Source organism: Coptis chinensis, chromosome 8 (assembly GCF_015680905.1).
Source record: "Coptis chinensis isolate HL-2020 chromosome 8, ASM1568090v1, whole genome shotgun sequence".
NCBI lineage: Eukaryota > Viridiplantae > Streptophyta > Magnoliopsida > Ranunculales > Ranunculaceae > Coptis > Coptis chinensis.
In genome coordinates, this window is record NC_141463.1 from 53,234,975 (window position 1) to 53,259,430 (window position 24,456).

The window sequence follows — 24,456 nt, forward strand, 5'->3', positions numbered from 1 at the left end:
CACATAATGGACTTTGAAGCCTGAAATGCATAAAAACACTTAATCAGTATTAACTCTTACTTATTATTCACATAATTGGTCTAACAGTATGATTATTAAGGGGTTAAAACTACAGTTTTGGGCTCTTATCAATATGATATTCTTGCTGAACAAGATTGTCTTTTTTTATGTAGTTGTAGTTCAGTTTTTAAATGGATAAAAGTTGGATGGATCCGACTCTAGGAAGATGCAGTCGTAAGTATATACTTGGTTGTGAGAAATTTATCGAGTTTGCTTGGAATAATCGAATTAAGGAACTTGGTGGTGAGATTTACTGCCCATGTGTAGGATGCCTTAATCTAATGTTATTGCCTAAACATATAGTGGAACATCATATAAAGAATCGTGGTATACTACGGAGTTATGTCCGTTGGACAAAGCATGGGGAGAGTGTGGAGGTAAATCTTGAAGTCTAATCGGGGTGATGATGATATGCATACAATGTTGCAAGATGCATTAGGATTTCAAAACATGGTTGGTATAGACAATGACATACCACCTAGTTCGAATACAAATGAGTCTAGTTCCAAAGTGACACTTTCGAACGGATGAGCCAAATGAAGAAGCACATAAGTTTTACAAGTTGTTGAAGGAAGCAGACACACCCTTGTACCACTGGCTGTACTAAGAGTTCAAAATTGTCTTTTCTAGTATGCGATTGCTTCATGTAAAGTGTCTTAACGGGAGTAATCATTCGTTTGACATGTTGCTTGAGGTATTAAATGATTCACTTCCAAATGACATCAATATGCCCAAGAATCATTATGAATCAAAAAAAAAACAACTTCGATCTTGGGATGGAGTGCATTAAGATAGACGATGTCCTAATGATTGTATGTTGTATTGGAAGGATAATAAACCCGGTCATGGACAAGGATAACTGTGATGTATGTGGTGAGTCAAGATGGATCACGACTTCAGAGTGTACAGAAAATAGAGTTAGTTCATCTACAAAACCTAAGAAAAAGGCTGCTAAGGTTTTGCGATACTTTCCTATAAAGCCAAGACTCCAAAGATTATTTATGTGCTCAAAAACTTCTAAAGATATGAGATGGCATGCTGATGATCGTACGAAAGATGGTGCTTTGAGGCATCCAGCTGACTCCAAGGAATGGAAAAGCTTAGACCAAAGATATCCTTCATTTGGTTTAGAATCTCGCAATGTTAGACTCGGAATGGCTAGTGATGGCTTCAATCCTTTTGGTAGTCTTAGTTCTATTCATAGCACTTGGCCCGTTATTCTAGTTCCGTATAATCTGCCGCCTTGGATGTGTATGAAACAACCTTTTCTCATCATGTCATTGCTAATTCCCTCGCCCTAGCATCCACGAAAATAACATTGGCGTGTACTTGCACCATTGATTGATGAGTTAAAGGAGTTGTGGGAGAAGGGAGTTGAGACGTATGATGCCTCTTCAAAACAGAATTTTAAAATGCATGCAGCTGTTTTGTGGACTATTAATGACTTCCCAGCATTTGCTAATTTGTCCGGATGGAGCACTAAAGGACAACTTGCCTGTCCCTCTTGCCATGAGAAGACTTGCTCAAAATGGTTGCAAAATGGGAAAAAGTTCTGTTATATGGGAAGTCGTAAATTCCTGCCACTTGATCATAGATATCGAAAGAATAAGAGTTCTTTTGATAACAAGACAGAAATGGGAGTTGCCCCAAGCCCCTTTACTGGAAGTGATGTACTTGCTCAATTAGATGGATTCGACCAAATCACATTTGGTAAGGTGAATAGTGATAAGGTTATTGGACAAAAGAGAAGTCGAGAGGATAATTCTTTGCCACACAATTGGAAGAAGATTAGTGTATTTTTTGAGCTCCCATATTGGAAATACCTTTGTTTACTCCATAATCTAGATGTCATGCACATTGAAAAGAACAACGGTGAAAGTTGGCTTGGGACACTGCTGAATTTAGAGAAGAAATCAAAGGATAACCTTGAAGTCAAGACAAGATTTGGTGTTAATGGGTATCACGAAAGTCACTTCATCCGATAGCTAAAGAGGGTAACAAATACTATATCCCCCTGCTCCCTTTACCTTGTCCTTGATGAGAAGAGGAAGCTTTGTCAATTCTTGAAAGGTATTAAAGTTCGGATAATTTTTCATCAAATATATCGCGTCATGTTCAGTGAAAGAATGCAAAATACCTGGCCTAAAAAGCCATGATTGGCATGTTCTAGTGCAGAACTGCTTCCGGTTACTGTCACGTGGAATCTTACCTAAGGAAGTTACATTAGTTCTTGTTGAACTCTCTAATTTCTACAAGCGGTTGTGTTCAAAAGTATTATGGGTTGCAGAGTTGGAACGTCTTGAGTACCGATTGTCACACTATGCAAAATGGAAATGATATTTCCTCCATCATTTTTGATGTTATGGTGCACTTGCCTATTCATTTAGCTGGTCAAGCTAAGCTCGGTGGACCCGAAGATACTATCGATGGATGTACCCAATCGAAAAGGTCGTAAAGTAAAGATAATAGTAATGGTTACTTTTGTTTATATTTTGTTAAAATTTGAACTTAAATTTTGTCATCTTTTATATTTATTCAGGTACTTGTACACTTTGAAGAAGTATGTTAAGTAATAAGAGTAGACCGGAGGGATCCATTGCGAAGGGTATCTTGCTGATGAATGCTTGACTTTCTGCTCAAGATACTTAGATGATGGGATGGAGACTAAGTTCAACCGACAGGGAGGAATGAAGAGTTCCGAGTTGTTGGATTGGATGGACAGTTTTCTATTTTTTCAGGATACAGTCGTGCTTTAGGGAAAGGAACGTTTAGGACTTTAACAGACGATGAGTGGGAACAAGCTCGTTTGTATGTGCTAATCAATTGTGAGGAAGTGGTACCATTTATTGAGTAAGTCCACTTTATTGAAATTGTGCCTTAGTTAAAAGAAATATTATTTATAAACCTATGTCAAATAAATGCAATAATGTTTTGTACAGGAAACACAAACAAGTGATTAGGGATGAGCTCGGGCGGCGGGCAAGTGCTAGGAATGTGGACCGTATTCATAATGAACGGTTTGGTAAATGGTTTGAAAACCAAGTAAGTGTTAATTGTATGCAGTTAGATTATGTATATCAGTTTATGTACTCTATTTACTTTTTTCCAAAGTAGTTTTGTAGATAGCAATATGATTTCACTGTTTAGTAACATGCCTCAAGAAGGATTCTACTTGTTTTATTTATATTTATGTTTAGCTGATTTAGGGATATTTAGAGGATGTTTAGTACAGTTTAGATTTAGTTTCTTATTTAGGGATGTTTGTTCTACTTGGAATTTAGCTGCAGGTTCCTAGAGCATTGGTAATTAGTCTGTCCAACACAAAGAACAAGGAAAAAAATAGGAAGATGTTAGTAAATCTCTCTCCCCCCCTCCCCGCATTAGTTGTTTCCTTTTCTTTTGGGTCCTGGAGAGTGGAAGACAGAGAATGTCTCTCTGCATTACCGCCCGATTTTGTGTTATCAATAGTGGTAAAGTTATTAGGGCTATTCAAAATTTCAAACCTTATAATAATTACTCATGTACAACAATTTATATTCTCTTGAGGATAGAGTGTTAGGTCCGAGCCTCAAACCTTGTAATAAAAGTCCAATATTCTCGCCATGTTGTTTGTTGCAAAAGAAGCCATTTTTTGTCTTCTTTCTTTTTGATTGGAGCTACTTGCTACTTTTTGCTTATGTTTACTGAAGTTTAACATTATTTTTTCTCCTTATCCTAATAGGTCCAAAGAAAATGAAAAAGGATGGGGAGTTGGTCACGAAAGCAACTTCGAGTTTAGCATATGGTCCTAATCGATTTGCTTCTTGTTTCAAGGGCTGTATTGCAAATGGATACAGATTTCACACAAAAGCTCGTGAGTCACGAAGGAAAACTCAGAATAGTGGAGTTTTTGTATCGGCAGAAACGTCAAAGCTTTTGGCGAAGCTGAAAGACATGAACCCAAATGACCGGTAGTGTGGGTTATTATGGTGTGTTGAATGACATAGTTGAGTTGCGTTATTGCAAGGAGAATAGAGTGTTTCTGTCAAAGTGTGATTGGTGGGATGTTATGACTCGCCGCAGGGAATGAAAATAGATGAATATGGGTTCACTCATCGTGAACTTTACACGAACCTTAGCTACGAGTGAACCGTTTATTTTAACATCTCAAGCAGAACAAGTTTTTTATCTCCAAGATAATTTGGATGATAATTGGCGAGTTGTGTTAAAGACGCTTCCAAGGGACTTGTATGATATGGGTTCAGTAGTTGAGTCGACTGAAGATAACACGTCTTGCATGCAGCAAGATGTGGATAACATAGTTGACAGCACACACGACATTAACGGTTGGACTAGGAGTGAGATTGATGGAGTAGAAGTTGTTGCGGATACTATTGATGAAGATATCATTGACGGTGTCGAATGTGATGAAGACTTCATCAATGATAGTGATTGTGATGAAGACATTGATAGTGATTGTGATGAAGACAATGACAGTGACGATGATTATATGTAGTTTTTTGTGCTATTTTTTTTTGTGGGAACAAACTCATTTTTTGTGTTGTTTTTTTTTTGTGGGAACAAACTCGTTTTTTGTGCTATTTGTTTTTTAATGTTTTGGGAGTGGTTATTATCTAGTGTCTTCCTTGATGGATTTACTTGATGAATTGCTTTATGTGACGATTTAGACAGGTGCAATGGTCAAACGATTTCGAGAGGATCCTAATGGTGACGAGAGCGGTAAGTTTAACTAAACATTCTAGTTCATTATTGTCTTATGTTTAATTAATGAAGCTTTGGGCTTGTGTACAGCTGGAAAGTGGGTAAGGGGCACTTCTACCCTTCCTAAGGTATTTGACCAACCAAATGGCTCAAAGTTGGAATTGGTATGGAAAGGCAGACAACCAGTGGGACCTCGGAAACATCCAAACTTGTTCTCTGAATCTCTTGGAGTATTAATGGCAACGTCACGTCGATTTGATTGGACAAAAAATTGGGAGCTCCAAGATGTAGGCGACAAAGAGTGGTTATGGGATAACATTAAGGTATGGACATTTGGATCTGCACACACTTGCACTAATTTAAAAAAACTGTCTATTTCATTTCTTAGTAGATTTTTTTGTCTCTCGTTTTAGGATAAATGGGAACTTGATGAGACCCGGAAGGAGCCCACTTTGGCTCTGATTTCCGGGGACGAATTCAGAAACAAAAAGAGTAAATGGAAAAGGAACTTTTATACCCGCTATGCCACATATGAAGAACGTATAAGTCATAGGCCAGAGCAACTATCGCAACAGGAGTGGGTTCAACTTATAGAGTTTTGGGATACTCCGGAGCATCAAGTAAGAAAAAGTGTAATGTTTAGCTTAAGTATTTTTATAGGGTACAATACTAACTAGGAGATCTTTTTGTATAGGCAATTTCTAAACGTAACAGGGCTAACCGTGCTAAGCAAATAGCGAAGCATGCTGCTGGAAGAATAAGTTTTCCCCAGTTTGAAGAGATAATGGTACATATGCTTATTATTTTTATTTTCCCTACTTGCGGCATTGAATTTGACTAGTGATTAACAATTAATAAATTTCTTTATATTTGGTTAGAGTCAGGAGGCTGGAGCACCCCCTTCCCTAGGAGATCTTTTTGTGAGGACTCACACAAGTTCACAAACGCATGACGCTCTTGATGATCAATCAAGAGAATACATTGTATGTAACAATTTCATCTTAGTAATAGCTTCAGTTTAAATATCATACTCGGCTGTATTTAATATCCTGTGTGTAATTTTTTTTTTGGAATACGAAGCACAAAATGAAAGACCTAGCAGGTATAGATGAACATGGGACACAACTACCTCTCTCAGATGAGATCTATAGGGAAGTGATGCCTCCAGAGCGGCATGGACGTGTGAGGTTGAAGGGACGAGGTGTAACCCCAACCAGCTACTTTGGCTCCCGACTATCTTCAGACAATCGTGTGAATGACTTGGAAAGCCAGTTGGCTGAAATGCAAAGAGTAGCACAAGAGAAGGAGGAGGAAAGACGACTTGAGATTGAAGAGATTAAGAGGCAAGCACAAGAGAAAGATGAGCAAAGGCGACATGAAATAGATGAGATGAAGAGGCAGTTGGATGCACGAGATGTGGACATGGAAACACGACTTATGCAAAAGGTGGCTAATTTTGCCCAAATGGTATCACGTAGGTACGTAAACATGCTTAGTTTCTTGTCTATGAATGTTCTTTTTCTTTATAATCTGAAATGGTCTCTTAGAGTCCAGTAGTTATCTCCACCTGTTAAAAACCTTCCGGATGCATATCAAGTACTTGCAACTTTGAGTCAATACCCTGCAACCTGGTTTGGTTTGCATTCAAGTCCAATATACACACAAAAAGACAATTGTAGTATATGGATTTTAAAGTTGTTTTGTTGATGATTTGAACCGATTGCTCTAAATAGAATTGAGCACCCAAGTTAAGAGAACTGCTAGGAAGCGGTAGAAACCAAATGGAGAAATAAATAAGTGAAAAAATAGGGAAAGCAAGACAACCACAAATGAGTAAACAAGCAAAAGAAAAGCAAGTAAGTTGGTTGAAAAAATAAAGAGAAACTTGGGAAGAGAAAATAAAAAAAATAAAGTTGTGCACCTCTAGTAGTTTAAAAAAAAACTGATACTAGATCCTTGAACATCAGTCTTGATGTACTAGCATGGAGGAGCACTGGTTGGAGATTCTGAGGGAGACCTGTCTTTGGAATAATTGAGGTTAGGTTTTCAAAACAGGCTATGTTGGGACCTGTAAGTCTGTAAACAGTAACTTGAATTGAGTTTTATTTCACAACCCCCTTTGACAACTTGGATAGTGTTTTAGCCAGGAGACACAAGGATGATCATAGATTTGATTGTGGGTAGTTGATAGTGTAAGATAGCAGGTATTGCTCTGCTTATACTTACCTTATATTACTTATGCAAAAAGGAAAGTTGCTTCACACATTATTAATGTGGTTTAAAATCAATTACAATAATGATAAGTATGTACGATGATCTAGACTAGTAAAGACTATGTATACCTATTCACATAAGTAACTTATATCAGTTTTTACTATTAACCATGTGCCAGGTGGTGTCCATGTCTAGAGCAAGCTAGAGTTCCTATTTTATCGTTACAAGGGTTGGTTCGCATTTCACTGGGTACTCTATTGGCAAACATAATTGTGCCCTACAGGCCTTCACCTAATTAGTGTTAGTTAGCTAGTTTGGTTGTTGTTGTTGTTGTGTGTGTGTGTGTGTGTTTTTTTTTTTTTTCCTTAAGTATAATTAATACATACAAATACACGAATATTACTGGTTTGAAATACTATGATGGCCTAATAGTTTCTTGTAGGAAACAAACCTATTATTGTTGGCTTTTGTTATTTGTTTTTTCTTTCTACATACATTGTGGTTATTATGTTATAATAGTGTAACTACTTAAGCATTCTATAATAGCTTGAGCTCAGGTTCTTACCGTCCCACCAGAGTGTTGTACAGACATAGATCTTCTTAGAGCAAGAAGGGTATACACTAAAAAGGATTAATTATTGGGGACAGACATACAGACATACATGTATTATGTGTGTGTGTGTGTGTGTGTGTGTGGGAGGGGATGAGACAACAGTGAGAAATTTGAAGAAAGTGGTACAGGGGAACATGTTTCATCAATTTAACATAAATTTTGAAGTGCCATTCACGAGGAGAGTAGCTGACATAAATTTTATTTAATAAAACACAGAGAAGCTGTACTTGAAAAACTATGAAGTGTCTAAGGCATTACTTCTGTCAACAAGAGAGTAGGTGATACACTCTCGGAAATCATTCATGGCCGCTGATGAGGGTCTGTGGTTACAATGAAAAGTCTCTTGGTTCGCATCCATGAAGGTATCTCCATCCAGTTTTGGGTCATCATTCTTGTCATCATCTCCTAAGTCAGCCCACCTGAGTGGTGTAGTAGTATTAGGATCTGGAGGTCTCTCCTCTAAATTGGAATCCTTGTTTATTCCTTTTAACATATTGAAGACCTTATCTGCCTCAGAATCCGCTAGTCTTTTTCCGGGGGAGATTTCTGAGCTATTGGAACAAGGACTGCCACCACCTACTGAAGTGCTCAGAGTTGTAGTCAGCCAAATGTTACTTTCGGTGTTCCTCTCTACTGGATTTATCTGTTGCTCATTCATTTCAGAGTTGGTTTCCACTGTTGCTGCCTCTAACTGTGCATTGCCCTCCGTAGGATTCTTATCGACAACCTCATGTTGCTGTTGAGGTCCATTGGCTCTCTCCCCTGCTGTTTCCCCAGCTTGCATTGGTAGAGCCTCATGTCCATCCTCATATACCCCATTCTCCACAGGTGGTGTTATGACATTATCGTCGACAATGTTAAGTATCTCTTCGACCTCCAAACCCTCGAATCTGTTCTGTACCGTGAGCTCTTTTGGTGTCTCTGAAGGCTTAGCCCTCCATTCTCCTTGTTTGTTCATATCTGCCTGATAAGGAGATTTCCCCTTATTCTTCCTAGTTCTATGGCCAGCCTTATCACCTCGGCCTGCTTGATCCCTCACAACCTCTTTATCTCGTTTCTCATTTCCAATATTACTTTGCAAATCTCCCTTTAGCTTTCTACATTCTGTGACAAGATGTCTGACAATTTTGCAATGATTGCAGAATTTTGGTAGTTTCCCAACCTCAACCGTTTGCCATAACTGAAAATAGGATGTAGGATGTAGAAGATAAGAAAGCTTTGTCTAAGAACTTTTTAACTAAAAGCGGCAAAGTTTTTGAGCACAGGATCATAACCATGACTTATGTTATATCGCACCCACTCGCCCAACCCTTGGTCCCCATTATCGCACTTTCTCAATAGGTTAGTTGGTTTTAACTGTCTTGGATGGCTAGTGAGATGCTGCTGAGCCTCAATAAACCCATTTTTCTGGATTGAAGTTTCAGTACTCCTACTCAATTGGGAAGAGGTGCTAGAGCAGGGTTGTGCTTGAACTGGGCATATCGGGAACAAAAACTGGTCTTGTAAAACTCTCGTCGTAGAGTCTTTGACTTCTAGATATTCCTGTGCCACACATATCAGTCTGTTGCCATGATGCCTTTAAAATATAGTAAGCTATTGTTACGTTCTTGATTGAGACTAGTTGACTATGACGCTGTGGGGAGTTTTGGGATCGAGCTATTATTATATCATCTTTCATTACATTCTTCATTGTTTACCTGAGGAGTTTGCTATACCGTAAACTTTCTCTCTAAGCATCTGTTACTTGTTAGGTTAGTAGAGAAGTGTACTTTTTGCTATTCCATGGGTTTTAGTTGGCCGGAAAACTGCGTGATCAAACGGTCACTAAGAATGCAGTGGAACTCACTGCATTAAGGGAATGCACACAACTCCACTGGTTAATTGGAATCAACAGGTATCATCAAAACTTTTGCTATATATTAGTTTTAGACTGAAGAGGGTCGGGGTTGCTATCATTTTCGCCAAAAGCGACTTTCGGTGTTGTAATCATGATGTTGGACATGCTATTGGTGCTGCTGAACTTGGGTGGGATGTTAAGGTAATTGATGGTTTGGGTTATTCTGATTTAGAAAAGTTAATGGTATTAGACTGTTTTCCTACTTTACAAATTCCGTCTCGCCCCGTTAAGGGGAAGTTGCCCGAGATCGAATTTGAACATCCAGATTGTGTTTATTGTTGTTTTCCCTAATGATAGTAAGGAATTTTCTGTGGATTATAAGAGTTTAAGTTCTTTGATAACGGAGTCGTTATCCGAATTGGAATGGATAGGCAGACCAAATTTACTTAGTAAAGAACATATTTGTTGGGATATAATATATAGGAGAGCTGAAGCTGTAAAGAAGCCATTGACACATGGGGATTGTTTGGAAATCGAGCCATTTCAAAGTAGTGGATTGATTTCAGAAGATTTGTATAAGGGGTTTACAGCGAGGGAAGTTGTTAGAAAGAGAAGGAGTGCAGTAGATATGGATGGAGTTCATGTAATGAAGAGAAACTTTTTATCAAATTCTGTTACATTGTCTTCCTTCGGGTTCTCGAGGTGTTGGAGAGAAGCAAGGGAAACAGCTTGCATTGCCGTTCCGAGTACTTCCCTGGGATTCAGAAGTTCATGCTGTCGTTTTTGTTCACAGGGTGGTGGGATTGCCTGAAGGTTGTCCTGCTGATCTCCCATTTTATATGCTTACTAAGGTTACTAGAGCCTAGAGGTGATTGTCAGCAGATTGCGAAGCCACTTTCTTGTATAAAGAAACCGGCAATGCGGAATGACCGACTTCGGAAGTGAGGCCCGTAGGACAAAAGCCCATGCGTTAACGGTTGAAAATGATCATGCACCTCTCTGCCCAGAATAGATGGCACACCCAAATAGTTAGGAAATTTCACACTGTTAATGCTTTGCCCTGAAGCCTGACAATATTCTTCCAAAAGAGTGTTGATTTCATAAGCTTGTGGTAGCTTCACCTTCCCAAAAATTAGTACATCATCAGCCGTACATTAAGTGTGTGAGCCCCGCGGTCATTATTCTGAGAAATCTTTAGACCTGAGAGACTTCCATGTTGCTGGAGCTTAATAAGATTGAGAGACCAAACTTCAGTACAAAGAATAAATAAGTAGGGTGACAGTGGTTCACCCTGGAAAAATCCAAATGGTGTATTGCTGTCAAACCATGAACTATTCAAACTGAACAGGATGTTTAGTGAAGTTCTTTCTACAAAGAGAAACGACTCATTCAGGTAAAACTTCAAAGCATATTACTGTTTTCAGAGTAGAAAGTTGGAATTATGAAACTGTTACTCATTCTGTTTATATCCTTTGTTACATGTAGTGATTCACTATTAGCTTTCTACCGAGAGAACATCATAGGGAAGTAAAATGTCTGGTTTGAACTCCAATACAGGATGAGAGAGCTTCCATTGCCCTACAGCATCATAATTTTTTTTATGGGAAGTGTAAGAAGATCCCCTTAAAATATTAGAAAGGGTAAGAGACACGAAATATCATTTGGTGCATGCCACTGACTGGATGTGTCCTCTGTATATAGTGCATTACTCGTATTGATCTTATTTTAATTAAGCAGACTAGCAAACTGGCACGTGCGATGCACGTGCTAGCCATTTGATTTGATTAAAGTTCTTCTGATGAAAATTGAATTGTCCTGTCAATTTCCTAAAATAGTGTACTATTTGTCAAAGCATCGATTTGTCAAAACAGATCTTAGAGAAAAATCAGTCAACGGGATCCATACTTGAAGTGGAATCAAGATAGAGCTGTCCAGCAGAAAGGGATTGAATGCGCTGAACTCTGCTGCAGGAGCAGATGATGATGAGAATGATGATTAGAATAACTCCTGTGCTGAAAATGTTTTCCCAAGAGAATATGAAAGTCGTTGATGCTACCCCCTTGCCCCGGCCACCCGAGTCTCTCTAAAAGAATCTCTGAAGGCCAAAATTGTTTGATGCCACTAGTGCCCTTGGGCTGTAAGTGTCTCCTATTAGTTTATTACATTCTAACTAGATGGCCAATGGCAACAGAGTTCAGTGATCGAAGGGCCAACACATGTGAATTCCTTGCTTACTAAAAAACCATCTTTTTAGTTTTTTGCAGAATTCCAGTGCTCCTTTAAGTCTGTGATTTCAGCAACCTCCCTTCTGATGTATCATATTTAAGCATCAATTCTGGACATTGATTTGTATCTCTCTCTTCAGGTATCAGTAAATACTGAAGTCATAAAGTTCATGATCTGCTGCGGGGTATATGCTGCATGCTTGTCCCTACTCAAAGTTTTGTTCATCAATTGACCTATCTTATTGAAAAAACTTCTGGTAATTTGAGAAGTTATTGGGTAGACTGATTAATAAGTAGGCATTGTTTGCAATGTCTGGTTGATCTTGGTTTTAAGAAAGGGGGGATGGAGCAATACTTTTATTATAGTTTACAATAATACAAAGAAGCAAAGTAATATATATTCTTTTACTGAAATGATCACCTTTATAACCGTCTGAGAGATCCCATAATGAGATTGGGTAGCCTCCTAAGTTTTGTTTCGATTTGAAAGTGTTTTGGCTAAAGAAGAAGTTTGATCTTTTTTGTATAAATTACCTTTTTGTTTTTCATTTACGGAAGTCGCATGCAAAAAAGAGTATCTTGTTTCATTTCGCGGTGATTATTTGTGTAGTATCTTGTTTTCAACTACTTAAAGTAGAATAACCGATGGGGTTTAAGGCCGATTATTGGGTATTGTCAACTACGCCATAATCCATGTGTTTGCTACATTATAATATTATCTATCTGTATTATTCAGTTTCTAATAATGGAATTGCATCTACATCTATTCTTTTTGTCTAGAATCTAGAATTCTAGATATGTTACAAGTAGTGATCGGTCTTGACTTGTTCTTTTTTCCTTTGGGCGGTGAAAAAAAAGGCAGGGAGTGGCTATCATCCTTGGTCTTCGGTCTTAGGTATGAAATAGCTACAAAACTTATAGTGAACATTTTGGTTTATAGAGTCGACACTAATGAAGCATATGCTAAGCTTGGTAGATGACTAAACACTTAGAGTGATAAACCTTTAATTATTGTCTTCGGTTTATGTCTTTCTTGTTATTTCTAAACTTTTCTTGTTGTTTATTTATTTGAGAAAATAAATGCACAACGATGGCTTATTGTACATGCATGATTGATTCGAAACTTCATAGTTTTTTTGCGATTTTGGTGCTAATAGGCGAATATGGTACTATTAGCATTATCGTCTTGTTGAATTTTGAACTTTCATCACAAGAATTTTTTGTGTAGATAGTTTGATACTTTTGTTTGTGTGATACCGAAATACTCGAAAGATGGATAGTTATTTCTCTTATTTTTTATAGTGATTGGAATTGGTTTATGTAGCTTCCATGTGAAATGAAATTTCACTTTAGATTCTCATTCATAGCTCTATGTGGTTTTAGTACACAAATTATTATTATTATTATTATTATTATTATATATACAACACTTTTGCCACGACCATTTGCTATAAAAAACCAAAAGTAATGTTTTGCCGCCCATTTGCTGCAAAAAACCCAAAAATAATGTCTTGCCGCCATTTGTTGCAAAAAAAAAAAGAATGTCTTGCCACGACAATTTGCTTTGCAAAAAAAACCAAAAATAATGTCTTGCCACGGCCATTTGTTGCAAAAAACAAATCAAAAGAATGTCTTGCCACGGCCATTTCTTTGCAAAAAGAACAAAAAATAATGGCGGGAGAAACATTTATTGCCACGACTTGTGGCAATAAATACTTTTTGCAGCGATCATGTCTGTGACAAAAAGAAATTAATTTATTTTGACAATTAAATTAATTCAAATAAAAAACAATGTTTTGCCACGACATGGTCGCGGCTAAATGTTCACTCTCTTGTAGCGGTGGCAAAAGTCGTGGCAACAAACTTCTTTCCACACCCTTTTTTGCCTCGAGCGAGGCTAAAAGTTTTTTCGTGGCAAAACACATGTTGCCACGAATTTTGGGCTTTTTGCCACCACAACTGACCGTGGCAAAAAACCATATTTTTAGTAGTGCCATGAACATGGGGACTGCAATGTTATTTGTATTCCTGAACATTATGGGAGATTGGCATTTTTCTACTGCCAATGAGGCTGCTTGCGTTGTATTCGGTGCCCTAGCTCAAGGTCATACATTGTTTAACATCATAGGTTGTGTTATCTCCAACCTAAAACGAGCTCGCACTTTTCAGGATCAGTATATACTTTTATCGGTCACCGCTTGCCGAATCATGAAGACACATTTTCCACAGTTTGCAGCTATTTTTCATGACTGGGTCAAGGTAGATTCTATGTGCCCAACAAACAGAATCATTCGTTCATTGAGGTTTAGGCAATGGAAGCGTCCTGCTCGGTACCTGAGGCATGTTCGTTGTTACCCGAAGGATGAAAATATGAAGACACATTTGAGGAAAGCTGGAAACGAAGAATGGGCAGAAATTTGGCAGACTATTATCTTTTGGCGCGATACTAAGGAAATGCATTTCCTTCAAGAGGACGCCAGAACTTCACATCCTGCTGGAAGGTAAACTTGAGTTTGCCATTGTACATATATCTAGCTAAACCTTATGTTTGGTGTGCTATTGTTTTTCATGTTTCGTATGCTATTGTTTTTTATTTTGTGTGTTATGTTTAGTGTGCTATTGAACATTTTCTTGTTCTTTCTGAATAATATATTATGTTCTCCAACCTTTCTGTTCCAGCAATCTAGCCCTAATTTTGCTCACGGTTCTCAGGTACTTTTTCTCTTTAATTATTGATACTTCGAGGACTAAGCATCATTCTGTTGGGGGTGCTTTAACCCTGTAGCAAATATTAGGCAAATTGTAACCTGTATATAGTTTTTATTTCATGTTAATAAGTGTACTTAGTAACAAAGTCTTGTTTCCTTTTCAATGATGAAAATTGTCTAGAAATCTCACATTAGTATCCGAATTAGGATTTGTTTTTTAAGAAACTTAAGATAATATGTATGCAATAGTTTATACATCTTTTCATGAACATTCATGTACTTGAGTATCATTGATTGTATATAGAAGTAAGTTTCTGGAACCAACGGTTAGTTACTTAAACTATAAATCCTGTGAGAATCTAACAAAAAACCTTGACATGAGTGATTTGTGTGTGATGACACAGAGGAGTAGTTTTCCCGATTAGAGAAAATCATGCATCTACTTACTTGATCACCACCCGAACCCTAGCCAAGAATTTAGGCCATCTTTGGATCGACATAGCTAAAAATTCTTACCTGTTACAAATTTTACCGCTAGTCACTCCACTGAACCTTTCATCAAACCTTTCACTTTCACCAAAAAAAAAATTCCTTACCCATCTATTAAACCAAATAAAAGAACCTACCTAAGTGATGAGTATGAGAAATATGATGAAATGTGGAAAGAATAAAGAGAAAGACTTGTCCCAAATAAAAGTCAGTTACTTGCTCAGGAAAGAAAAATAGAATAATGTTCTTAAGCCAGTTAAAAAATAATAATAAAAAAAAATAATAAAAATAATAATAATAAAAAAAAATCCATTAGAGGCTTAAGAACAAGGTTAGAAAACTCAGTTAGAAGAAGGAAAGAAAATAAAGATTTCTCTAGTGTAAATATATGAAGACCCTATTCTCTCATACTCGTAAATTTTAATTATCCATTTCCATTTTCTTGTACACTATCACCTAAGCCCCACAATACTTAAGAAAGACCTCTAGCTCAATTAGGAGTAGGGTGGTGTGATAATAAGTAGTAGACGTGATTGATCGACATCGGCTCCTCTGACTGTCATTGAGATGTGAGGAAACGTGTGCCCACTGCACATTGGAGTTAACAAAACCTGAGTGGAAAATTTTTGAGTGAAATTGTGTTTCGACACAGACCTGTGAGAACCCATTCAGGTACACTCTCCAAAGGATTCAGAAACAACCTTGCTAGTACATTTCAATGAAAAGTTCACTGCATGCATAATCATATGTAGATGTTTTAATTATTGAATATATATTAACTTGAGTTTCAAAGAAATCAATCCTCGTTCCCTGCTAAGGAGATGTATGGATATCTGAGATTAATTTAGGAAACGAGTTTCTGTCATTGAGTCGTTGTAGTATAAATGAAGTTTGTGAGTATCTTCTCTGGAAAACTCTCACGAAGCTATAACTCGTCCACTAGGGAATTCCTAGTGGTTTAAGGCCTTGTTGCATATGGTCAATGCAATCGCACTCTGCGAAACGAGAATTAGTTAGGACTACACATTTTTGGCCATTTATCTGTTTTAATGTCTCTTCTTTGCTTGAGGACAAGCAAAGTGTTTGTTTAAGGGGTTGTGTGATAAGCACCCAAAAGTGTATTATGAAACCCCGTTGAGACATATAAATTTGGTTAACTATGTGTTTAATAATCATGAAATAAATATGTTTTCATACTTTTGCGGTATTCGCAGTAGACATGGAAATATGGTTTAAACCTTGCGATAAAAGCACGAGGAACGACATATATATGAAATCTTCCAAATCCGCACGAAGCATCAAACTTCCAAAGCTCCTACCTCTTGAACCCGGGACTCGAATCACGACAAGTGAGCTGCTTTCGGACAATCGGACGATGAACTCTACGATAGGGGAAGTTGTAAAATTGCCCAAAGACCGACCGCCAATTGGACTGCATATAGGACCTACTATACGGGCCCGCAAGATTGGATGAGTCATCAATCATGGAGCATGTCAAGACAAAAATGACAAATTATTGGTGCAAAGTTGACACCTTGCATGTAATTTATTAGATTAGGTGTTAATAGTGAAAAAAAGGCAAGGTGTCACTTTGTTTTAATGTGGTGGATAAAAATGAAGTAAATGTGGTTTGATGTTTCACATGGGAGGAAATGAGATGTCTCTCAAATGGAGAAGAAAACAAAACAAAGGGGGGGGCGACACTCCATTTACTCCCTTGACTTCTTTTCTTTACCTTGTATTATTTTAGTTCCTTAGTCATTCTTATTATTTAGTTTTTTGTTTTGTAAGAAAACTTGTAATAGTTTTAATGGAGGAAACTTTGGTTTTCTTCTAGAGAATAAATAAAAAGCAAGTGAGTTTAGTTAGTTTTTCTTCTTCCTCTTCCTCTCTCTCTTTTTGTTCTTCAAGTTTGTAATCCTTTATTCCAAGGATCATGAGCTAACTTCCCTTTTGGAGAGTTAATCCAACTCATGTGAGAAAAAATAATTGTTGTTGGCTTGGTAGGTTGTTAGGAAGAACAACTAGACCTACATCCTATCCCAAAATGATAGTTGGTGTAGTGTCTAGTTAGGAATCAAGAAATGAGCTTAGAGATAAGTCATTACTTGATTCCAATTGCTAACATGTATGAGTTTAGAAATGAGCCATACATGTTAGGGATCAAGTTTTCTTCCATTAGGGCTTGTCTATGAGTCTAGGAAGATCAAATTCACCTTTTCAAATCAACAACTAAATGTTCTTTTCATATGAAGAGGATTAGCTCTCCACCTTTTCTTTGTTAAAATTGTATTTTGTCTTAGTTTCATATTTCGAATCTTAATGTTTTTCTTTAATGTTTAGGAAATAAACCTAGTATTAATATAAACTTACTCACTAGTTCCCTAAGAGTAGCAACCAAGTTGTAGTTGTACTAACCTTTAGGTTGGTTCGATCCTTACTTCCACTTTACGATACGAAAATCGTGAGTAAGGAACTTTGAGTTCGCTTTTGCATCAAATTAGAGAATCAAATATCTAAAGACATAGAAAAAGCCAATATCACATGCTATTGAAGAAGTTGAGTTAGATGATGGGGAAGAGCAAGGGATACAAACTCAATTACAAAATAATAGGGTTTATCTTTCTTGTAGTGAGTCTGAGGATGAATTTAAATTTGAGGTTTGCCTGAGTTGTCTGATAATGATGAGGAGTTGATTGAAGTTAGAAAAATGGTTGAAGAAAGGAAAAGACTAAGATGAATTGAAAGAATGAAATCCATTTGGGATGATGATGAACTTGAAGATATTCTAGTAACTGAGAATGGTGGTGATGAAGCAGTGAATGGTGAGAGTGGTGATCAAGCATTGAATGGTGGAACTATTGATCAAGCTGTTGGCAGTGATGTGTATGAAGCAGTGGATGTTGATGAAGCAAGGAATGTTGCAAGTGATGAAGAGGTGGAACTGAAAGATGTTGATAGTGACTATTTAGATTCTAGTGATTATGATAACCCTGATACAGATGAGGATGTGGATGAGGATTGTACCATACTTAGAAAGTCCAAGAAGATGAAGTTTCCTACTTTGGATCCCAAAACTGATGAGTTTCATGTGAGACCCGCACTAGGGATGGTCTTTACTAATGCTAATCAATTGAAAGATTGTTTGAAGGACTTTGCAGCTGCACATGGGTGTACCAATTATGGTTCAAGTTGAACAACAAGAAAAGAATTCTTGCAGTCTGTGTTGAGGGGTGTTCTTTTAAACTGTATGCTAGTTGGATGAATACAAAAAAAAGTTCCCAAATAAAGTCTTATATAAAGGAACATACATGTTCCAGGGTGGGTCTTTGATATTCAAGTTGCTAACTATAAATGGATTGCTAGGATATATCATGACAAGATACTCAAGTACCCTAAAATGAAGTTGAAAGATTTGAAAGAACATATATCTCATAAGTTTAAGATGGATGTGACATTGTGTTAGTGTTGTAGGGCTAAGAAGAAAGTTCTAGATGCAGTGGAAAGTAGGTTGGGTCGAGTACATGCAAAGTTGTGAGACTACCTGTTTGAGCTTAAAAGGAGTAATCATGGTAGTATAATTGAGATTGTGGCATGTAATCCTAAACCTAATGGACTTGCAGTTTTCAAGAGTATGTATATAGGATTTAGAGCACTTATAGATGCTTGGAAAAGTGGTTGTAGGCCAGTTATTGGGGTGGATGGATGTTTCTTGAAGGGTTACTACAAAGGGGAGCTACTTGTAGCCATTAGGAGGGATGCAAACAATCAAATGTTCCTAATAGCATGGGCTGTAGTACAAGTAGAAAACTCAGAAAGTTGGAAGTGGTTTCTCTATTTGTTAATGCAAGACTTAGGTTATAGTGAGGGACAGGGACTTGGCTTGACCATTATAAGTGACCAACAAAAGGGCCTTGTACAAGTAGTTAAAGATTATTTGCCATTTGCTGAGAACAGGAATTGTGCTAGGCATATTTATGCCAATTTTAAAAAGTCATTCCCTGGTTTACAATATAAGTTCTTATTTTGGAAGGCTAGCAAATGTGGGACACCTCAATAGTTTGATGGTATCATGGAAGAATTGAAGAAGTATTCTGCACCAACATATGAACACTTGATGGTGAAGCAAAACCCAAAACAATGGTCAAGGGCATTCTTTACCACATTTGCTTCTTCTGACTATGTTGACAACAATATATGTGAAACATTCAACTCAACCATAGTAGAAGCAAGGGAAAAGAATATCATAGAGATGCTTGAGGAAATCAGGTTGCAAGTGATGATAAGGATGCAAAAGAAGATTTCAGACACGTAAAAATGGAAGGGTGACATATGTCCTATGATAATGAAGAAGCTAGAGAAAAATAAGAAGGACCATAGATACTGGATAGCAGAGTACAATGGCTCCAAGTCATTTGAGGTAATGAAGATTAAGTATGAGGCCTTCACTGTTGATGTGGAAACAATGACATATACTTGAAGGATGTAGGAGTTGACTGACATCCCATGTGCATACTCCATATATGTTATGTATTTTGTCAACATTGATCCATTGAAGCATATATCAAGTTGGTATTTTGTGACTGAGTATAAGAAGACATATAGTCATGTGTTGCAGCCTTTGAATGGCCAAAACCTATGGAATAGAACAAGGGAGGAAGCTTTTTTGCCTCCAATAGAATGCCTGGTAGGCACAAAAAGAATAGAAGAAAGGAAGGGGTGGCAGTGGGTACTGGAAGGGTTACACAAGTGACACAAGACAAGCCTTCTCACCAACTAAGTAGGAAAGGTAGGAAAATGCATTGCTCAAGGAACAATAGTACAGGACACAACATTCGATCTAGCAAGTCTACTCAAGAACCAGTTAGAAAGAAGCAAGTGAGTGTTTCTAATTGTTTTTTTTTAGTTTGTTTAGTGCTTTAATTTTACCTAATTTTCTACTTATGTCTGTAATTGTATTTAACTCTATTTAATAGGTGAGGAAGAAGAAACAATCAAATGATGACAATGTACAAGGTGGGAATTAGAATGAACAATCAAATGATGACAATGTACAAGGTGCACAAGCTAGGAATATAAAAGCTGGGAATGCAGAAGAGGAAGACCCTAGTGATGTCATTGATTCAAGGGGTAGAGTGTCAGGAGCAGTTAGAGGAAGAAAAGGTAGAGGCTCAAGAGGTATAGGAAGAAGGGAACCAATTCCTATAGGCTTTGGAGTATATAACAGCCCTGATATAGAAACTTATATCAATGTGAGTGTCCTCTGTGTGTGTGTGTGTGTGTGTGTTTTTTTTTTTTTTTTTTTTTTTTTTCAAGTGTTATACTCTCAAGTACATTGTCATATTTTATGTAGACTGCAAGTAGATTGCCACCTCGAAATATGGAAAATATGCATATAGTACATGAGAATGTACAAGTAAAGAATGCAGAAGCTGCTAATGTAGAGGAAGAAGGGATTGGTGGTGTAACTGGTTTAAGGGGTAGAGGATCAAAAGGTAGAGGAATAAGGGGTAGAGGTAGGGGAAGAAAGGAACGAGTTCCTATATGCGATAGAGAAAGAAATATCAATATGAGTGTCTGTATTTTTTATGGTTTTATTGTTTATTTTTTTTGTTTTATTGTTTTTTTTTCACTTATATCAATATGATCTATTTTATGTGTAGACTGCTTCAAGGTTGTCACCTCCAACTACACCAAGAAGAGTCATGTCATTGGGTGAAGGAATACATGTAGTCCCTCCAAGTGGAAGGAACTTCTTTCATGTAAGTTTTTATTGTGTCTTCATTATGATATATGATTAGTTGTTTCATGTAATTTGTAATAAGTTTTTTTTGACACATTGAATATTGTTGACATAGCCACAAGAAAGATCATCTATGATAAGTAATTCATCAAGTGCAGCTGATCAACTTAGTGGCCTTGAAGGTTCATCTAAAATGGGAAGATCTCAAGCAAATGTGGGAACCCAAGAGTCAACAACAGCAATGGGAGGATGTGTCAAGCAAATAAAGCATCACAAGTTATAAACAATGTTGGAAAAACCTTGGGTGGCAAAAGGCCTCAGACTAGATCAACAACTACTGGTGTCACAACAAGAAGTAAAGCTTCCAAGTGATCTATGTATTTGGTTGTTTAAGAACATATGTCTGGATGTGTATTTGGTTATTTTGGTTATTTAAGAACAAATGTCAAGATGTTATGTATTTTGTTATTTTGGTTGTTTTAGAACATATATCAGGATGCTATGTCAGGATTTTTGGTTATTTTTGTTGTTTAATGTAAGGATTTACGCAGTATTTTAGTAAGTGTTTTATGTTATGTATTGTTGTTGTAGAAGATTTGTTGCAGAATAAGCAGCTCGAATAACCAAATAAACAATAGCGCCAAATATGCATTTACATTAAACACTTGTACAACATAAATGCAAAAACTAAAATTACAATAGATTGCTTCAATTGCATATTCTTCAATTCCAGTTGTTTCACTTTTTTCTTCAACTCCATTCTCTTTTTCTTCTCACATTCAACTGTCACCATCAATTTCTTATGAAAATTGAGTTTATTCATCTCAGCAGCATCTAAATGTTGTTGCAACACTTCAATGTCACTGTACACATCAACGAACCTATGCTTTGGTGGTTTTTGATAATCCTCCTATACAAAGTAACCACAATCATGTGTTTTGTAATTTTTGCAACCCCAAAACCTTCTTCCCAGGTTGCCAGGAGTCTTGGAGATTACTATTGGTGATGGCTCTCCGCAGTAGCATGTTCGTGAAGAAGTGACCTAGGTAGATGCCATTTACGCAAACTAGGTACGCAAATTAGGTTCCAATTTCTATTTTGTTGATTAATTTTGCAATTTGGTCACAATTTTGTAGTTAGGGTTTAGCTGACCAATTGAATTTATAGAGAGATGATATTGGGGATTAAAATTAGACTGTTGGATGGGAAGTTATTTTCGACCATTGAGAAATAGAGGGAATTAATTGCACGTGTTTCTCGCGTACGTAATTTCTCGTGTTTCTCTGTGCCACATAGGAAGAAATTTAAAATAAACGGACACGTTGGAACTCCAGTGGCCACGTTAACACTTAACTGACTGGAATTGGGCCATAGTCATTAAGTGAAAGAAAATGCAAAGTACAAAGTACTGTAGTGCAAAAAAAAATTAAAGTATCTAAATTGCAAAAAGATGTAAAGTACGTTGTACATTATGCCCATTGAGTGTTGGTACTTTCTATATGTACTTATTTGGAAAGAAAATCTTTGATTTCGATACTACCCCAACAGAAAAAATAGTATCCGATTGGTACTTAGAATATTTTATCTTATGGAGAAGAAATTTTCGATTTTGATACTACGTACCATAACAAACAAATAATATCAATTGATATTTTCTATATATACTTATTTGAAAACAAAATCTTTGATTTAGATACTACCCCAATAGAAAAATAGTATCAACTTGAATCGAGAGCTTAGTTTAGTGTTAATGGTGACTACTTGAGGGAAATATTTAAAGTGAGGGGTATCTCTGTAACTTCAACAAAAGTTATGGAAAAACCGGAAAAAAACCAAAGTTTAGGGCAAAAAGAGAGTGCAAACCCTAGTTCTTCATTTAGGGTTTGTGATGAAAGTGATGATTGTGAGACAAAAACACCTTTTCTTGGAGAGGAAGATAGTTTAGAAAGGGAAGTGAGAGAGAAGTATGGGATGTGATCATTGGAAAATTGAAGAGGCAACTTTTCCTTGAAGAATTTAGATCTGTTCTTGAACAAGGAGATGGAACCACATGGCCAAATCCAAATCAGAGTGGGATTTCTATTTCTAAAAGTCAAGAAGAAGAAGGAAATGGAATTAGGAATACAAAACAGATCAGGAGTAGAACTTCTTCTACTATAAACATGCAAGCTTCACATGATCAAAGCACTAAGGATGTATTAGGGGGATCTGAACTTCGCAAGGAGGGAGACATCATCATCAAGGACGCATCTGATAACCCTAAAAATTCGGATATGAATTCTACCAAGAACCCTAATGAAGGAGGGAGTCGAAATGGCAAGGAGGTAAGGGCAAGAGCTGATCTAGAGACTCAAAGCAACAACTCCGATCCACTTCTTCATCTTCAAACCTGATGGCAAACAATGAATCTGATCCGAGAATTCTAGGGCTTCAAAGTGCAACCTTGGAAGATCAAACTAAGGAGGTTATTACTTCGGATGTGAATGGGAAAAAGAGTACATGGGCTAATGTATTAGGAAGGAAGACAGTTGGGAAACAAAGCCTTGAGTTCATTCAACCTGATATTGTTGAAGGTATGAAGGTAGTACACTTTGAGTCAAAGGAGTTTGTTGATTCAAACAAGAAATCTGCAAACCTAATTGTGGGTAGTTTTATTGGCCGCAAGTTGAATTATTCATATGTTAAAGATGTTGTTGCAAGGACTTGGAAACTAAAGAATGGTTTTGAGATGAAACCATATGGAGAGAGTACGTACACCTTTGATTTTCACAGTGAGGAAGATAGGAACTCAGTTATGGATATCGGGTTTTTCCACATTGCTAGTCAATTATTTGTGGTAAGACCATGGAAATTATTTGTGGAATCTAATGAGATGAAGACTATACCTATTTGGGTAATCCTCAAAAAGTTTTCCATGGAGTTGTGGGACAAGAAAGGGTTTAGTAAGGTTGGGAGTGCCATTGGTGTTCGTCTTTTTACTGATACAGCTACTGAAGAGATGACAAGGACAAGCTTTGCTAGGATATGTATTGAGATTAATACAAAGTGTGAGTACCCGAAGGATGTCACATGTGTTCTTGATCAAAGAAAAGCATATAAAGTCAAGGTAAAGTATAATTGGAAGCCACAAAAGTGTATGCATTGTGAAGTTTTTGGCCATATGGATAGCTCCTGTCCTAAGAAGCCAAAAAAGAATGAATCCATTACTAGTGTGTGGATTATAAAAGAAAAGGTAGAAAAGAAGAAAGAAGTCCAGCAAGAGAGTAGTACTCATGAAAGGCAGATTGTCCAAGAGGCCAAAGCACAAGAGGAACATGATAAAGCATTAGAAGAGAAGATTACATAACTAATGGAGGAAGGGGAATGAAAAATACCAAAGAAGAAACATACTTGTAGATCACCGAAGGCAACACAAGAAGATTCATCACAGTGTGTTGTGGTGGAACAAGTTCATGATGATAAGGCAGAGGGTAAAGGTATATAAAAATAGAGTCTATAAGAACAAATGGGGGAAGGACAAGCACATGAAAAGGAAAAAGCCCGAGACACAAGCCCAAGGAAGCTAGGAATGATAAGTAGAGAGGTAAGAACTAAGGCTAATGTATTTACTAAGATACCTACTACTATGATATCTAATAGAGTGGTTGCAAAGTACGGCCACTATAATCCTCAATCAAGTTCTAAATGATGATAAACCTAGGATGTTGGAATATGAGGGGATTGAATAAAGGGTTTAAGTAAGTTGAAGTTAAGAAACTTGATTAGGAAATATCAACTTGGTATTTTGGGATTGGAAGAAACAAAGGTTAAACAAGAAAATCAGAGTGATGTTGTGACAAAATATACATGGGGTGGAACTGTGAACA

General features: G+C 37.0%; 2 protein-coding genes across 2 annotated transcripts; both read left to right on the forward strand.

The window, feature by feature from the left end:
* Positions 1-4,251: 4,251 nt before the first annotated feature.
* On the forward strand, positions 4,252-7,274 carry LOC147481911 (uncharacterized). Its single transcript, XM_086579117.1, has 7 exons — positions 4,252-4,779; positions 4,852-5,084; positions 5,175-5,381; positions 5,456-5,548; positions 5,640-5,744; positions 5,842-6,239; positions 7,154-7,274. The coding sequence occupies exons 1-7, from the start codon at positions 4,737-4,739 to the stop codon at positions 7,272-7,274; spliced, it is 1,200 nt and encodes a 399-aa protein (XP_086435243.1). The 5' UTR covers positions 4,252-4,736.
* Positions 7,275-22,982: 15,708 nt separating this feature from the next.
* Positions 22,983-23,936, forward strand: LOC147481912 (uncharacterized). The gene has a single exon (XM_086579119.1). The coding sequence runs from the start codon at positions 22,983-22,985 to the stop codon at positions 23,934-23,936; it is 954 nt and encodes a 317-aa protein (XP_086435245.1).
* Positions 23,937-24,456: the final 520 nt, after the last annotated feature.

Coding starts and splice junctions, on each gene's coding strand:
- LOC147481912 (XM_086579119.1), top strand. CDS start 22,983: ATGGCAAACAATGAATCTGATCCGAGAATTCTAGGGCTTCAAAGTGCA.
- LOC147481911 (XM_086579117.1), top strand. CDS start 4,737: ATGGTCAAACGATTTCGAGAGGATCCTAATGGTGACGAGAGCG. Junction 4,780..4,851: donor TCCTAATGGTGACGAGAGCG/GTAAGTTTAACT, acceptor GCTTGTGTACAG/CTGGAAAGTGGGTAAGGGGC. Junction 5,085..5,174: donor GGTTATGGGATAACATTAAG/GTATGGACATTT, acceptor CTCTCGTTTTAG/GATAAATGGGAACTTGATGA.